The sequence below is a fragment of the Schistocerca cancellata genome, chromosome 5 (genome assembly GCF_023864275.1).
Source record: "Schistocerca cancellata isolate TAMUIC-IGC-003103 chromosome 5, iqSchCanc2.1, whole genome shotgun sequence".
NCBI classification, from domain to species: domain Eukaryota; kingdom Metazoa; phylum Arthropoda; class Insecta; order Orthoptera; family Acrididae; genus Schistocerca; species Schistocerca cancellata.
Genome location: NC_064630.1, coordinates 573,507,317 through 573,524,208, shown reverse-complemented (window position 1 = coordinate 573,524,208; position 16,892 = coordinate 573,507,317). Strand labels below are relative to the sequence as shown.

At 38.0% G+C, this 16,892-nt stretch overlaps 1 protein-coding gene across 4 annotated transcripts in view; it reads left to right on the top strand.

The window, feature by feature from the left end:
* LOC126189000 (myosin heavy chain 95F) overlaps positions 1–16,892 on the top strand; it is a 432,971-nt gene that overhangs the window by 363,921 nt on the left and 52,158 nt on the right. For all 4 annotated transcript variants that reach the window (XM_049930806.1, XM_049930805.1, XM_049930803.1 and 1 more), the window contains 3 exons: positions 1,990–2,197; positions 9,220–9,344; positions 11,059–11,175. In XM_049930806.1, coding sequence (XP_049786763.1) covers positions 1,990–2,197; positions 9,220–9,344; positions 11,059–11,175 — 450 coding nt within the window. The remainder of the gene's footprint in view (positions 1–1,989; positions 2,198–9,219; positions 9,345–11,058; positions 11,176–16,892) is intronic.

Here is a 16,892-nt window from a genome sequence, read left to right as displayed (position 1 = left end):
TACACTCAGGACCTGTCACCAGTGATTGTGGTGTTCACAAAGTTGGGGCCTCTCTTTGTGGAGTCCACAATATCCTGTGAAACTTCAGCATGAAGCTGCTTTTGCACTGCCATCAGCAGCTCCAGCACGTATTTCACTGACTGTCTCTTCATGATCAAATCTTCGGTCACAATGGAATGTGCTGAAAAAGTGCTGATGCCAAACTCTTCCACAGTTTCTCTGATAGTCACATGTTGGTCCTGCATCAGCACAGTGTTCACGTTGGCAATGACCTGGTCATTTCTGCATGTTGATGGCTGACTAGAGCTTGTCTTACTCTCCACCAATTTGCAGCCATCTTTAAACTGGTTGTACCATTTCTTAATCTATGTGACGCTCTTAACATCATCATAAAAAGCCATCTGAATTTCCTGAATGGTTTCCATCTGGCTGTCTCCCAGTTTCTGGCAAAATTTGATGCAGCAGCGCTGCTGCAATCGTTCCGTTATTTTCCTTGCAATGAAAAATTGACACAAGTACTACACAACACCTCACTCAACAGCAACTGATGTTATTGACAGGCGTGAAAAAATTCATGCATGCACATGAAGGTTCAAGGTTGGCTCATGCAAGTGCGTTAGATTCAAACCCATCAAGTGTTCACCCTTGTACTTATGATTGTCCAATATCTGTGGCTTCCTGTTTTAGAGATGTCCATTCCTATTCAACTGAACTGCCTAATTTGGTATTCATTATTGCAGTATCTACAAACTAAGAGACCTTAAGACAGATTTCATCATTACTCAGTATTTCAGTATCTCATTTCTTTCCACAATGATTCTCCTGGAAGATTCTCTTCACCAATACTAAGCTGTCATCTGAAGTTTTACCTGCTCCTGGGTACACTTTAAAATCGAATATTCGATCTTGGAATCTTTGTTGGACCATCCAGGCTTTTTTCTGTATACCTTCTTCTCTTGCGATTTTTTAATACTGATTAGTTATATGCAGTATACAACCACAAAATTTGATCTCTCATTCCTGTGGCATGTTGAATGGGCTTTACACAGTCAGTGTTGTATTGCTCATAATGTCACTATTTCAGTACACTTGTCCCACAATTTTGGTATACACAACAACCCATCTGCTCTAAATATTTTCATGATTATAGGTAATCAATGTTAAATACTTTAAAAAATTATTGTATTATTTGAAATAAAAGTTTTAATGAAATAAACAAATTATAATTTGATAACATAAAATTCGAATAAAAATGAATAATAAAAATAAATGAAACAGAAGGTGATGGTGTATTTACCAGCCCTTAAAAAAAGAAACAATTTTAACAGAGACCTCAGGACCTGGTAATGTTCCTTTGTAATGAGAAACCTAAATCCTTGATCAGGGAAGGTGCAGTTTACAGTAGAGTATTCAAAGTTAACTGTGAATAGAGTCCTTAGGAGAAATGAGTAGGGGAACATGCATACAGTATTAGATTGAAAGTTCTTCTTGGAGGGAGTCTCATTTCCCAAAATGTGTTGAGTTTAAATGTGTTGTTCACCAATAAATTTAACCTGAATGTCACTAAAAAATGACAAGCAGGGAAAAATTTGTAAGAAATGTTACCCTATAACCTTAGACTTGCATGAAGTAGAGGTAAAAATTCTTAAATTGGTTAGTACTTTGTAACCCTGGATATGAAGCAAGTTTGCACTGTGTGTTGCAAAGTAGCAACCAAAAATCAATAAACAGAAGCTCATCTGCTTGTAAGTGCTGATCCTCATATTTAATGCTGAAATCACATTCTTAGGTGGAGAACAAGTAAATGGTTGCCCTGAATTTAAGTAGCCCACACCATTATTGTACTTGTTGCTCTTAAGAAACATCATTCAGTGACGTATGTCCATCCACTGTATCAATTTATGCATTGCAGATAATAATTTTCAAATGAGGTATCTATCTACTAACATTATGTTGTGTATTTATGTGTAATTTTGGCTACTTTCACAGGCATTGCTCAAGGCTTTAGGAATGACAGAGGATGATTACCGCTTTGGTGTAACAAAAGTGTTCTTCAGACCAGGCAAGTTTTCAGAATTTGATGCAGTTATGAAATCTGATCCTGAAAACATATCAGCAATGGTGAACAAAATTAAGAAATGGTTACTCAGTTCACAATGGAAGAAAGCCCAATGGTGTTCACTGTCAGTGATAAAGTGTATGTATATCAAATTGTGTTTCGTGCATGACTTGCTTCACAAATTAGCTTTGCATGAGTAGTATTTCTGTCCTGTACCTCACTCTCAGGCTTTTAAACAGCACTAACCAACTGACCTCTGAAGCAAAAAATTTTCCTTTATAGCTGACTATTGCAAATTAACACCAAATAAAATAGATAGTTGTGTGTTAAATGTTATTTTTAAGTAGAACAGATGTCTGTTTTCTGTGAAACAATTTTGTAGATGTGGGAAGCATATAACTCACCTTATCGACAAAGCCATTATTGATTCATGCCATGCAGTGAATAAGTAAACGTTTTATTTATTTACATTGTGAATTCAGCAGTTCCCATTCAAAGCTGACACTCTGTTTTTGTGTGCAGCTTGTTACATAAGTATGTCATAAAAATGTGTTTTATCACTGATAATAAGAAACTAAAATTGACAGAGGGAAAAAATAATAGGGCTCACTGAAATAAAAGAGATTGACAGTCATGGAGGATTTAAGAATATATATGTTCTACACAAGCACTAGTAAATTGAGATGTAGCAAGATAAACAATATAATTGTGAAATTCTGCCTTCTGTCACTAGACAGACCAACCAGGCCCGATCAATCACTGTGTAACACTTAGCCAATGGCATCATCAGATGCAGTATGGACGGACATGTGATCACCACACTGCTCTCCCAGTCTTTGTTGTGTATCTTGATCTTGTAACTGTTACTAATTGGTTGAGTAGTTCATCAGTTGGCCTCATGAGGCTGAGTACATCCTGTACCAATCCTCCCACCAGCAAAAAATCTCAGCCATGACTGGAATCAAGCATGGGACCCCGCATGGCAGTCAGTCATGCTGACCAGTCAGCTACAAAGGTGGACATATACTATAGAAGGGTGAGAAGGGTTCTACTCACAAATGAGAAAGAGTTTCCACTCTGGTCCCAGGACCACTAAAAATTTGGGCACAGTTGGCCTGCCTAAAAGTTCAGTGCCCATAATTTTTCTGGCACAATTTCTTAGTGATTTTATTTCTTCCTATTCATGTACTTACAGATCTACCTTCTATGAGCTGTTCAGTGGAGACTGTAGTTCGTGCATTGATTCAAAGCTGCTTTATAGTTGACATTTTAGTAGGAACATGTGAAGGCATGAAGCTGACTTGCCACATCCTGCACAGAACACACACGTAATTTTACATTTCATTCAACTCACTCACATGTTCAAACTATTCGGTCTGCAGAGTTGGAAGTAGCATCAGTATCTTCTGGAAAAGCTGCAGTATGTTTTCATTTTGGTTCTACTTGTCACACTAAACTTTTTAGACAACATACGGAATCTTTACAAAAAACCATTTTCTGGTGGTGATTTTTGACATGCAGGACACTATTTTGTTACTGAATTTAAATGAAACGTTATGCAAATGAGATCTTAAGAATATTCATATTTTCATATGCTCTAAACTGTGACTCACCCAGAGATCTCTAACATGCTATAATTTGAGGTAAATGTGATGCACAATGCTGCATTCATGCATCAGAACCTCTTTGGCAACCTGTTTGATTTCATAATAATGATCACAACTTATAAAAACATATTTTTTATATTCAGGCATTTAATCTGCACATACCAAAAATTCAGTTGAATCCACCTGTTGATCTTCTGTGTGATAACAATGGAAAAACTATATTGACATTACTCTCGTTGCATTTATGCTTGAAGTAATATTGTCACAGCCAATGTTCACTAACATATCGCTTCCTGTTATAATTTTTTAAAATACTCCATTTTACTATGCTTTTTCCATTATGTGCTGCATAACAGATGACTTCCCTAACAGCTTCATTGCTGAGTGCCTGAACTGCAGACAGCAAATTTTTTGATGATTGTTATTGCTGGCTACATATCCTTTAAACTGGGTCAATACAATTCTGTTGGGTTGAAATGACAGTGAAAAAGGTGACAGCCTAATGACTGTATGGCTGTATGCTTTTGTCAGCACATAGATTTAGTATATGGGGAACTGTGGTTTATTCAGAGATATTAGATCCTAAGTTCTGCTTTTTAAATTTATCACTTACTTCAGTGTTTTGAGCTGAAGGTACATGTGTCCTTTTTCACTTCTGCTATACTACGCATCATGTCCGTAACAACAGAATGTTTGGCATCATTTTCTACAAAAATTGTTGATGCTGTAGGTACATAATGCTCAAACTGTTTGCCTTGATGGACCTCATACACCAATTTTCCTTTGTAGCTGTTATTCGTAAAGTAATTTTGAAAGACCACAGGTCGTACAGTCAAGGTATGGAAGTATGTACATTTTCTCCTTGTGCATTAGTGCAGAGGCACATTTCTGCTGCATGAGCTCACTTGTATCAACATGCCAAGGGAAGGTTTGATATGATGATGAAATTGTTCATGAAATATTTTGTGATTTTGCAGAAAATGGCTTGATATTTTTGAAGATGATAATGTGGATAATTTGGAGGATAGCTTGGACTGTGTTCTTGAAGAATGTTGAAAACAAAGCATTAGATAGAGTTTTCTTGATATTGTGCCTCAAGATGTTGAAAACTAAGGGAGAGAGTGAGAACTTTATATCAAACAGATTCCGAGGGAGATTGTACTAAAACCATCCATGCTACCATTATTGAAGTCTGCTTAGAAAATCTGGACAGTGCAGCATCTCCAGTGTAGATGAGAACAGTGCAGATCTAGTCTTTTTTCCTATTTCAGTACAGATTATGTGATGCACTGCACAAGGTAGACTTCTACTGGAAATTGTTAGTGCTAATGCCCATTGTTCAGATACCCTCTCTGAAGAAATTACCATCGATGAAGGCAAGAGTAAATTTCTTATCCATGTGTGTTTCAGGCAGTAATTGTCTTAAAACCAAATAAATAAGGTCACCAGACAAAGCCCATCCCATTAAAAGGGCACATTGGTTACTTTATCTGTGTGATTCTCCACTTCTGACATAAGTCTTGGGACTGAAATGATGTGTATGTATCTGTAGGTTGTATGGAATCAGTGCAGTAAGGAACTATCATGTTTGGATGCATCCATGACCACACCCTAAATGAAATTGCTTCATTTGTTTTTGTATCAAAGTAGAGTAGTTCCTGTCTACAAGGAATGGAGCATCACTCACAGCTATGTAATATGGCATAAGAATAGTGGTCGTAAACAGATTATAACTAACCAGAGACATGTGTCACACCTTGTCGATTGTTAAACCCAATGGAATGCTGCTATCAGTAAATCAAGTTTTAACTACACACCTACCAATGCAACTCTATGAGTCATAATTTCTATTTATTTGTTTACTGATTCTTTAAAATAAGAAAATGAAGCATACTACAAATTTAGTGAAAGCAGTAGTGGGATGTTACAATAATGTAACATATTACTTAACTTGTACCTTCATTATAATGCTGATAATGGATGTCAAAATCTGTTTGCTGCATCTTCCACCATTGATCATGTAATTCACTGGAACATTAGTTCAGCACATTGATAACAATAATGTACACAGTACTTCTGATTTTGATTAAAGTTTAATGGAAACCAAATACTTTTTCCATAGTACATTCACAGTTATACTTTGACCCTAACACAAACTTTCACTTAACATACCACCTGGAAGGGCGGAGCCACCAGTGCTTTTACATATTCTCAACAGTTGAAAACAGTAAGAGTACTGTTAACAATACAGTTTTGATTAAATTAGGCATGGAAATGAATTACAGTACAATTGGGACATGTTCTGACATACATAGTAAAACGTAAACACAGAGTTGTTACTCAGTAATATGTAATGGCCATCATATTACTGACAATTTTTTTAAATTTTTTTTTTTATTTTTTCCCCCCCACACCATAACTTGGTCCTGTTTATTCAGGTTACCGTGAACAGAACCAAGATGTTTATTTAAACATCCTTAATGACCATATGTTGTGCTTTCTTCTGAATCTTCAAAATGAGTCTTCTAAGATGGCAACATCTCTATTCACAGAGATGCAAGCATATGTTCATGGTTTGATGCGCACTCAGGCAGCCTACTGCACCTCAACTAGCTTGCTAAATCATTGGTCTTAATCTCATAGAAAACGTGTAGGAGCTATTTGGTCAAGTGAGTGGAACAGAGTTATCAGCACTCCGCAGTCTGGTAACTCCATAAGATCCAACCATCAGTGAATGGCTTTGGGTGGGTATGGCATACCTGAAGAAACCTTCAGACTGAGTGAAGGCCATTACTGCTAGAGGGAGTGTTACACAGTATTAGCTTGATGTCTCCTTAGGATGGCTAATTTTTGGTCCAGTATGCTGACATCGTAAAGCTCTGTATGGAACTTTTTATGCAGCTAAGAATTGAGTCACAATGAATCTAATAAAAACCTTGCTCAAGGATTTGTCTGGGAAGGGCTACACACTCTACAGGTATGTGTTAAATGCATGTGCACACTCATACCAATACATTGTACCTGTCTCTTTAAGAAACTACATCAGTTCCTCTATAAACCACAACATCTAGCTACATCCGCCAATCACCACTGATAAAACAGAAGCTGGTGTATAAAATAAAACAATTAATTGTGTTTAGTATATATTCTTGATTGGTTGCAGTTTGATTTGTCAGTTAGGGGGTTATTTGTCTTCCTACATCTTGTTATGTACAAAAGCTATGCAGAAGTAGAGGAAGTTGAGCTTATTGCTTTTTAATCTGTGGAGTGGTGCCATTGGGCTTCTCTAGCACAGTATGTTAGTAAAAGAATGCTTGAGTATGTGTACTTTATACTCTTACAATACATTTTGTTGTTACTCTTGTTATAATCTGCTTGTAAATTTTTTTTTGCTATGAGGAGTATATAATATGGTATTTGATATCCAAAATATAAATTTATTTATTGTAATAATTAAGTTCCTATGATCACTGATATATAGGAGTGGACTAGATGTGGAAGGGAAGGGAAGTCATTATTGCCTTAGCTTGAGAGAGGTGCAAATAACCCATCCTGCATCTGTTCATAACCCTTGTACTGTTTTTTGGCCTCAGTATTGATGAAGGCAGTAGAACTAAAATATATATTTATTATACTTTTAGTAGCTGCCCAAAGGACTAACCTGTTCTGTTGCAGTTATTGTTAGTGCCCATTTTTTCTTTCATTTTGAGTAAATGTCTGCCAAAGGCTCTAAAATATATAAAGTGGGAACTGACAATTTTTTCCACTTATTAATTCAAAATCCTTGTAATTTGGATTGATATTGTTGTAAGGATATCCATTACGATGAATGTAATGTAATTGGATAGATAAAAAAAATCTTCTCTGAAGGGGAAGGAAGAGGGGTAAAGGTAGAGGACTGGAGAGGTTTAGAAAAAGGGATAGAGTTTGGAAAAGTTGCCCAGAACCCTGAGTCAAGGGAATTTACCAGATGGAATGAAAAAGAAAGACTGATTGTTGGAGACAGTGTGTTCTCCTGCTGCCACATGGGGAGTTGTTATTTTTACCATTAGGATGAATGTAATTTTTGATGAGCTTTAAAAATCATTTTAAGCAGTATGAAATACTCATTGCAACTTATCCTTTAAAGAGCACTACAAGCACTAACACTCCCAGCAAGAACTAAAGAATTACCAACATTATTTCATGTTTTCTCCTTCAAGATGCTGTAGATTTAATGTAGGGTGATGTTTGTAGGTTGATGGCTAGAAACTACAGGGACATTTCATGTCTAATTTTTTGAAAGTGACCCACTTGCCCTCTTGGATTTTGATGAATTTTTGTATATAGAGTACCTCATGTCTCAAACGAACTTTGATCAAGCTTTAATTTCTCCAGTGGAATACTTGTAGAGATACAACCACTTGTTTGACACCATACCCTGAGCACTTACCAACTTTGAGACCTTACCAACTTTGAGAATTAATATCTCTCTTGGTATTTTTTAAAGCATGGAACTTGGCTAGCTTGTACAACATTTTGCAGTCTATTTTATGGTAGTAACAATTATTATTTCTGTGTGTGCCATAAGTAGATAAATTGTGTCACAGTTGGCCTAGTGTAAAGTTGACGATTTTTGTAAAATGGCTAAAATAGGGTATTTTCAATCCCATTTTGCACAAAAGTGTCTTTTAGAAATGTTTTAGAACCACTCTTATTAGAATGAGTATGTTTTGAACATCCTAACACTGGCATACAGTGTCAAAAAGAGCACCAACCAGCTAAGTTTCATGTTTGAAAAAAAAAAAAAAGTACCAAGAGAGATATCAGGCCTCAAAGTTGGTGAAAGCTCAGTGTCGTACTGTATATGGTCAGGGTATGGGGTCAAACAAACGGCTGTATCTCAACAAATATTCCACTGGAAAATCTAAACATAATCAAAGTTCATTTGAGACATGTGGTACCCTACATACGAAATTTCAGCAAAATCCAAGAGGATCGAGCAGGCAGCCCTAGACCACTTGACATGGAATGACCCCATCTGCTGCTGTTTGTCATGTCCTATGATTTATACACCAACAATGAAAACTGTTTTCACTACTAACATTTGAATTAGCTGGTCACAGGTAAAGCAGCAGAATATACCTGTGATTTTGTAAATTCTCGAACAGGAACAAACTAAAAGATTTAACCATCAGTTGGTGCTTATGTACAGGTAAAGAGATAAATAATTCAAGTTTCCTTTCTGAGATTTAAAATTTAAGATTTCATTTTTAAATGATTAATGTTTAAGTGCTCTTTCGTACGTACAATCACATACCTTAAACTTAGTTTTAATATGAAAGATTGTCCTGAAATTGGAACAATGTAGGTAAAAACAAAGGTTTTCATGTTCCTTCATCAATGAATGTCTGTGCTGAATGTGAATTCTTGTATGTTGTATCTGAAAATGAAATGCAGTTGAACAAAAGCCAGCCAACTAGTAACATAGATTAATGTATTTATAAGCCTTTATCGTACCAGTTTACTACATAATCGAGATATCCTGTACTGATTTATTGTCAACTGTTTCAGTGAAATATAAAATATTATATAGAAGACATTGCTTAATTGTAATACAGAAGAATGTTCGAATGTTTTTGGTTAAGAAGAAATATCAACCTAGAATAAAGGGACTCACCAAAATCAACAGGCTAAAGGTAAAACATTTTGATATATAGATTATCATAGATTTGTACAGTCTTTCAGATCGTCTCCTGAACATGTTGCAAAAATATTTGCTGTTTGTTTCTACCATTACAGCTAACACGAATTAGTAGAAAAAAATAGCAGCTGAATTGTGTAATAGAAATACCAGCAGTTTTTGTAAAGCAGCTACCCTCTATATATGAAGTAATTCACATAATTATCATTGTGAGTGGATTACCACTCTTCATAATTGGTTGTTAATATACTTTTCAGAACTAACATGTGGTATTTGTCTTTCTGAGGTTTTTTTTCCAGTAGCAGGTTTAATCCATTCTGAGAAAAGGCAGCTAACTCAGAAAAAATTGTTGCCATCTCATTTCCTTTGCTACTGTGTAAAACCTGTCAAGTTTTTCTTTTGCTAATGTATAACAAAATTTGGTAAAAATAAAGGCCCACTGATGATACTGAACTGCAGTGAAACATGTCAGGGTATAGAAGTAAAGGAATAACTGTGTTTTGCTCAAGGCAGAATCCTTTCAAACACAAATTTATGTGTTTTTAATATTTGTTAGAGTGACAACACATCTGTGCACTAACCTTTGACACACAAAGAGGGAACAGCACTTGACAGTCTCATCTGACATGTCAACACTCATTACATTGCAGTAAAATTCTTCCTATGGGTATCCCATCAAGTTCAGCACTTGACTGATTAGCATTTTGTTAGCATCTGAAACTGACAAACCTCTAGCTGACTCCTCATCAGTCCTATAATGTCTCAGTTAATAGAATTTTTACCCAATATTATTAATACTGGGTCTTCTTCTTACAGAAAGAATCTTCAAAGCTACATCTGTATACTAGACTGAATTGGAAGTACATACTCCCATCAAATTAATAATCTTATGTTGCATCATCTGTGGAAATGGGCCAAAATATGCATTTCCGTTAGTATTTAATGTCACTGATGAGTTTATGAGAACGAGATATAGGATCCATTCACTTTTCAACAATATAAATTTGTTGTTTTCACTCCATTGCAATCCAAGTTTAGGATTTACAGATTTTGGGCCAGGACAGTAATAGGAAGCCTGAATGTTCTATGCTTTTAGTATTGTTTAATATGGTTTTTGTTGATTTAGCCTTCCATTAAATTAAAATAAAGATCGACAAGAATCAACTCCTCATGAAAGAAAAAAATTAATGTATTAAATAATTGTCCATTAAAAAAATAAGACCCTAATAAGCCATTACCTGTGACTGCACTAGCTGCAGGAGTACGAACATTAGTATAAGCAATTTTATGACACTACAAGCCTACATTAGCAGCTTCTGCCTGCTAATTCGTAACTTCACTCATTACAGTCTCGATGACGCTCTTTCTCAATGACATTTCTGAAACATGATTTCTAAATGAATGAGTGCATTCTAGATGAATCAACAGTAACTGAAGAGAATGACTGTATAGCCAATAACATGTGCTTGACCCATTTTTCTGCTGTTAATTTTGTTCCTGATTTCTCATTCTTTGCCTTCTGATGCATAATTCTTAATATCTTCGTTTCTGCTATTTCTGTTATTATTTCTTCTTTTGCTTAAGAAATGCACTGTTCTTAATCATCACTTATCTGGTTAAGATAAGTTCTTGTTTGCTATTTAATTTATGCAATGATTTATGAGCCACTGTTATTCAACATGATATAAGCTGTTTCTGTCTCTTTTCAGGACAATCTTAGTAGGATGGAGAAAATTATTCCTCAGCTCAAAAAGGACAAAGAATCCAGTGCAGCAGAAGTAAAAAAACTCCACAGTGATATTGAGACAGCATTGAAAAAAATTAAGGTTGGTAGTATTTACAGGTGTATCAGTTGTGAAACATTCTGTTATTTGTCATTTATTGAGGCATGAAATATTTAATGTGGTCTCTCTCTCTCTCTCTGTGGGTATGAAACACCAATAGCAAGTAATTTTGTTGTGTAAGTCAGTGGGCAGGGGGGTGGGGATTGACAGTAAATTACATCTTGCTGGTGTTTGTTAACAGCTGTATTTTGTGTTTTAAATGTAATCAGTGGACTGATTAGTTTGCAGACTGGGTTTGTTATGCTGCTGTTGATGAAGACAAATAAACACTACACAGTACACATAAAATTGCATATTAGGTTCTTTTAAATCATAAGGCTGAATACAAATGAGACCAGTTAGACAAGTAGAAACCAAGAATACTAAGAAATAAGAAAAAAGAATGAAACCCAGCACACAAAGAAGGATCTACAATAGACTGGTGCAAGAATTGAAAAAGAGGCTGCATTGATGAAATCCAGATCAAGTGGACCAAACATTTTGTCCCTAAAACAAAGGAATAGTTTTCAGTTTAACTGTGAATGTCTGAATAAATTCGATATAGGGAACATCTAGAGGCAAGTCCATGTTATGCATGTATTGAACCTAGGTGAGCCTATAATTGATCCAAATGACTGTAGGTCAATATCTTTGCTGAGCTTCTGTACATAGTGATTGGATGATTGATTCTGAAGCAGTAATCAGTAGAAATAGAATCCCTCCTCATATAAAAAAAAATTCAGCCACAGAACTCACAAATCCAAATCCTCAATCTAATGCAGCACTGGCCCTGTGAGAATGCCTAGAAAAGAACCTTACTGAAGCTATGTTTGTACATTTGACTGCAGCTTAGGACACAATAAAGCAAACAGCTTTCATGAAGAAATCATACCACTCCATAAAAGCCTACAAAAAGACCAGAGGGTCAACAAAGTCAGTGGAAATACCAAAAATATGTACTCCCACAGAATAGTGTGCTTTCACCTAACCTCTTTAATGTGTTTACAAATAGCTGACAAGTGTGGGTGCTATGGGAAGTTTTCTTATGCTGACAATCTGATGTTTTCAGTACAAGAATATACACTGATCAGCCACAACATTATGACCACCTACCGAACAGCCAGGATGTACACCATTGGCCAGATAACAATGGTGACTTGTCATGGTATGGAAGCAATGAGGCCTTGGTAGGGTGCTGGAGGGAGTTAGCACCACATCTGCATGCACAAGTCACCTAATTCCATTAAATTCTGGGAAGGGGGCGATGGGTTCTGATGCCACATTCAATCACATCCCAGATGTGTTCTACCGGGTTCAGATATGGTGAGTTGAGGGGCCAGTACATCAATTGGAACTCACCACTCTGTTCCTTGAACCACTCCATCACACTCCTGGCCTTGTGTCATGGCACACTATCTTGCTGAAAAATGCCACTGCCATCGGGAAACATGATCGTCATGAATGGGTGTACATGTTCTGCACCAATCTACAATACTCCATGGCCATCATGGTGCCTTGCATGAGCTCCACTGTATCCATGGATGACCATATAAGTGTTTCCTAGAGCATAATAGAGCTGCCGCCAGCTTGCCTCCGTCCCTCAGTAAAGGTGTCAAGGAGCTATTCCCCTGAAGGATGGCAAATTTGTGCCCTCCCATTGGCATGACCTATCAGAAGATGCAACGCTCTGCCACTGTGCCAATGTCCAGTACCGATGGTCACGTTCCCATTTCAGTCATAGTTGCCAATGTCTAGGTGTTAACATTGGCACATACCTGGGTCATCAGCTGCAGAGGCTCATCGTTAGGAGTGTTTAGTGCATTGTTTTCAAACACACTTGCACTCTGCCCAGCATTAAAGTCTGATGTTAGTTGTGGCACAGTTTGCCGCCGGTCCCTGTCAGCCCAGCCTACGACATCCGACATCACTAATGATGGGTGGCTGCCCAACCCTATGATGTCTGGACATGGTTTCACCACATGTTGAAGACATCAACCACAGTACTCCTCAAACACCCAACAAGTCATGCAGTTTCTGAAATGCTCATGTCGAGCCTCCAGACCGTAACAATCTGCTTGGCAAGGCAGTATTCTGCTTTTATCTAGTATAGGTCTGTGCACACAGTATAGGTGGAATCGCCTTAAACATGACAAGTAGACTTATCACAGAGTATGTAACATCATTTCCACTGTAAATATACAACTTTATGCTGACATTCTCCTCCATAATACCAAAAAGTGCTGCACAGAATGAATAAATTGAGGTGTGAACATATGGATTTAATCCACAACATGGATACCAGCTCCTTTGAGTAGAAATGAAATTTGGAGCTAGCTTCTTGAATACTTATGTTGACCTTATGTGTGGGCTGATACTGACAAAATTAATTATGTGGAAGACAAGGAGGAGACACCGTAAATGGAGACACTGTTGCAAGTCCATGGACTTTGCGGAGGTCACTGAAAAGACTGCACACAGATATTGTTTGATCCAAGGACAGTCCAAAATAATTCTCATTTTTAAACAATTTTATCAAAAAAGAAGTTTAGAAATCCTTTTTTTTATCAAAGTTATTTAATCTAACACCTTGACTGTCATTATGGACATTTCATAAAAGTCTCTGTGATTGTCTCTTGGTTTGCCTGATAATCTGTGTGAACTTTTTCTTGATATTTTTGAGGTTGGTTGCATTTTATTCTGTTTTGTGTGTTTGAAATTTTAACCATGCATGATGTCTTTCTTCATGAATTTTATCATATTCTGAGTTCCACCAGACATGTCTTTTATGTGGGTTCAATGAGTCTAAATTTTCTGCTTGTTGCCTGAGAATTTGAACCAGTTCTTCTAAATTATCTGTCAGTTTTATGTTTTGTGTGACTTCATAATATTTATCATTTCTATTTAATTGGTGGGGATCGAAGTTCCTCTTTTGTTTATTGCATTTTGGATTCTTTTTTAGTGGTGTGAGCTTAATTTTGATTTTGACAATGTAATGTCTGAACCTGTATCTACCCCTCTTAATACTTTAACAATGTAGATTTCTCTGTGAAAGAATTTGTCCATAAATACATGATACAGCTGCCATTCTCCTTTTCTCCAATTAGGATGTTTCCAAGTTATAAGTTTGTTTGGCCTCCTTCTGAAGTATGTCGACTTTGAGTAATTATATCACACAGAATAATAAATACATATATCTAAAAACAAAGATGTAAATATAATAGAGGGAAACATTCCACGTGGGAAAAATATATCTGAAAAGAAAGATGATGAGACTTACCAAACAAAAGCGCTGGCAGGTCGATAGACACACAAACACAAACATACACACAAAATTCTAGCTTTTGCAACCAACGGTTGCCTCATCAGGAAAGAGGGAAGGAGAGGGAAAGACAAAAGGATTTGGGTTTTAAGGGAGAGGGTAAGGAGTCATTCCAATCCCGGGAGCGGAAGGACTTACCTTAGGGGGAAAAAAGGACGGGTATACACTCGCACACACACACATATCCATCCGCATATACACAGACACAAGCAGACATTTGTAAAAAATGTCTGCTTGTGTCTCTGTACATGCGGATGGATATGTGTGTGTGTGCGAGTGTATACCCATCCTTTTTTCCCCCTAAGGTAAGTCTTTCTGCTCCCGGGATTGGAATGACTCCTTACCCTCTCCCTTAAAACCCAAATCCTTTTGTCTTTCCCTCTCCTTCCCTCTTTCCTGACGAGGCAACCGTTGGTTGCAAAAGCTTGAATTTTGTGTGTATGATTGTGTTTGTTTGTGTGTCTATCGACCTGCCAGCGCTTTTGTTTGGTAAGTCTCATCATCTTTCTTTTTAGATATAAAAACAAAGATGATGTGACTTACCAAACGAAAGCACTGGTAGGTCGATAGACACACAAACATACACACAAAATTCAAGCTTTCGCAACCAACGGTTGCTTCATCAGGAAAGAGGGAAGGAGAGGGAAAGAAGAAAGGATGTGGGTTTTAAGGGAGAGGGTAAGGAGTCATTCCAATCCCGGGAGCAGAAAGATTTACCTTAGGGGGAAAAAAGGACAGGTATACACTCGCACATACACCGCATGTATGTGCGATTGGATATGGGTGTGTGTGCGACTGCATACCTGCCCTTTTTTCCCCCTAAGGTAAGTCTTTCTGCTCCCGGGATTGGAATGACTCCTTACCCTCTCCCTTAAAACCCACATCCTTTCGTCTTTCCCTCTCCTTCCCTCTTTCCTGATGAAGCAACCGTTGGTTGCAAATGCTTGAATTTTGTGTGTATGATTGTGTTTGTTTGTGTGTCTATCGACCTGCCAGCGCTTTCGTTTGGTAAGTCACATCATCTTTGTTTGGAAACATTCCACGTGGGAAAAATATATCTAAAAACAAAGATGATGTGACTTACCCAACGAAAGCACTGGCAGGTCGATAGACACACAAACAAACACAAACACACACACAAAATTCAAGCTTTCGCAACCAACGGTTGCTTCATCAGGAAAGATGGAAGGAGAGGGAAAGACAAAAGGATGTGGGTTTTAAGGGAGAGGATAAGGAGTCATTCCAATCCCGGGAGCGGAAAGACTTACATTAGGGGGAAAAAAGGACAGGTATACACTCGCTCACACACACATATCCATCCGCACATACACATACACAAGCAGACATTTGTAAAGGCAAAGAGTTTGGGCAGAGATGTCAGTCGAGGTGGAAGTACAGAGGCAAAGTTGTTGTTGAAAGACAGGTGAGGTATGAGCAGCGGCAAATTGAAATTAGAAATTAGCGGAGATTGAGGCCTGGCGGATAACGAGAAGAGAGGATATACTGAAGGGCAAGTTCCCATCTCCGGAGTTCTGACAGGTTGGTGTTAGTGGGAAGTATCCAGATAACCTGGACGGTGTAACACTGTGCCAAGATGTGCTGGCCGTGCACCAAGGCATGTTTAGCCACAGGGTGATCCTCATTACCAACAAACACTGTCTGCCTGTGTCCATTCATGCGAATGGACAGTTTGTTGCTGGTCATTCCCACATAGAAAGCTTCACAGTGTAGGCAGGTCAGTTGGTAAATCACGTGGGTGCTTTCACACGTGGCTCTGCCTTTGATCGTGTACACCTTCCGGGTTACCGGACTGGAGTAGGTGGTGGTGGGAGGGTGCATGGGACAGGTTTTACACCGGGGGCGGTTACAAGGGTAGGAGCCAGAGGGTAGGGACGGTGGTTTGGGGATTTCATAGGGATGAACTAAGATGTTACGAAGGTTAGGTGGACGGCGGAAAGACACTCTTGGTGGAGTGGGGAGGATTTCATGAAGGATGGATCTCATTTCAGGGCAGGATTTGAGGAAGTCATATCCCTGCTGGAGAGCCACATTCAGAGTCTGATCCAGTCCCGGAAAGTATCCTGTCACAAGTGGGGCACTTTTGGGGTTCTTCTGTGGGAGGTTCTGGGTTTGAGGAGATGAGGAAGTGGCTCTGGTTATTTGCTTCTGTACCAGGTCGGGAGGGTAGTTGGGGGATGCAAAAGCTGTTTTCAGGTTGTTGGTGTAATAGTTCAGGGATTCCAGACTGGAGCAGATTCATTTGCCACAAAGACCTAGGCTGTAGGGAAGGGACCGTTTGATGTGGAATGGGTGGCAGCTGTCATAATGGAGGTACTGTTGCTTGTTGGTGGGTTTGATGTGGACGGACGTGTGAAGCTGGCCATTGGACAGGTGGAGGTCA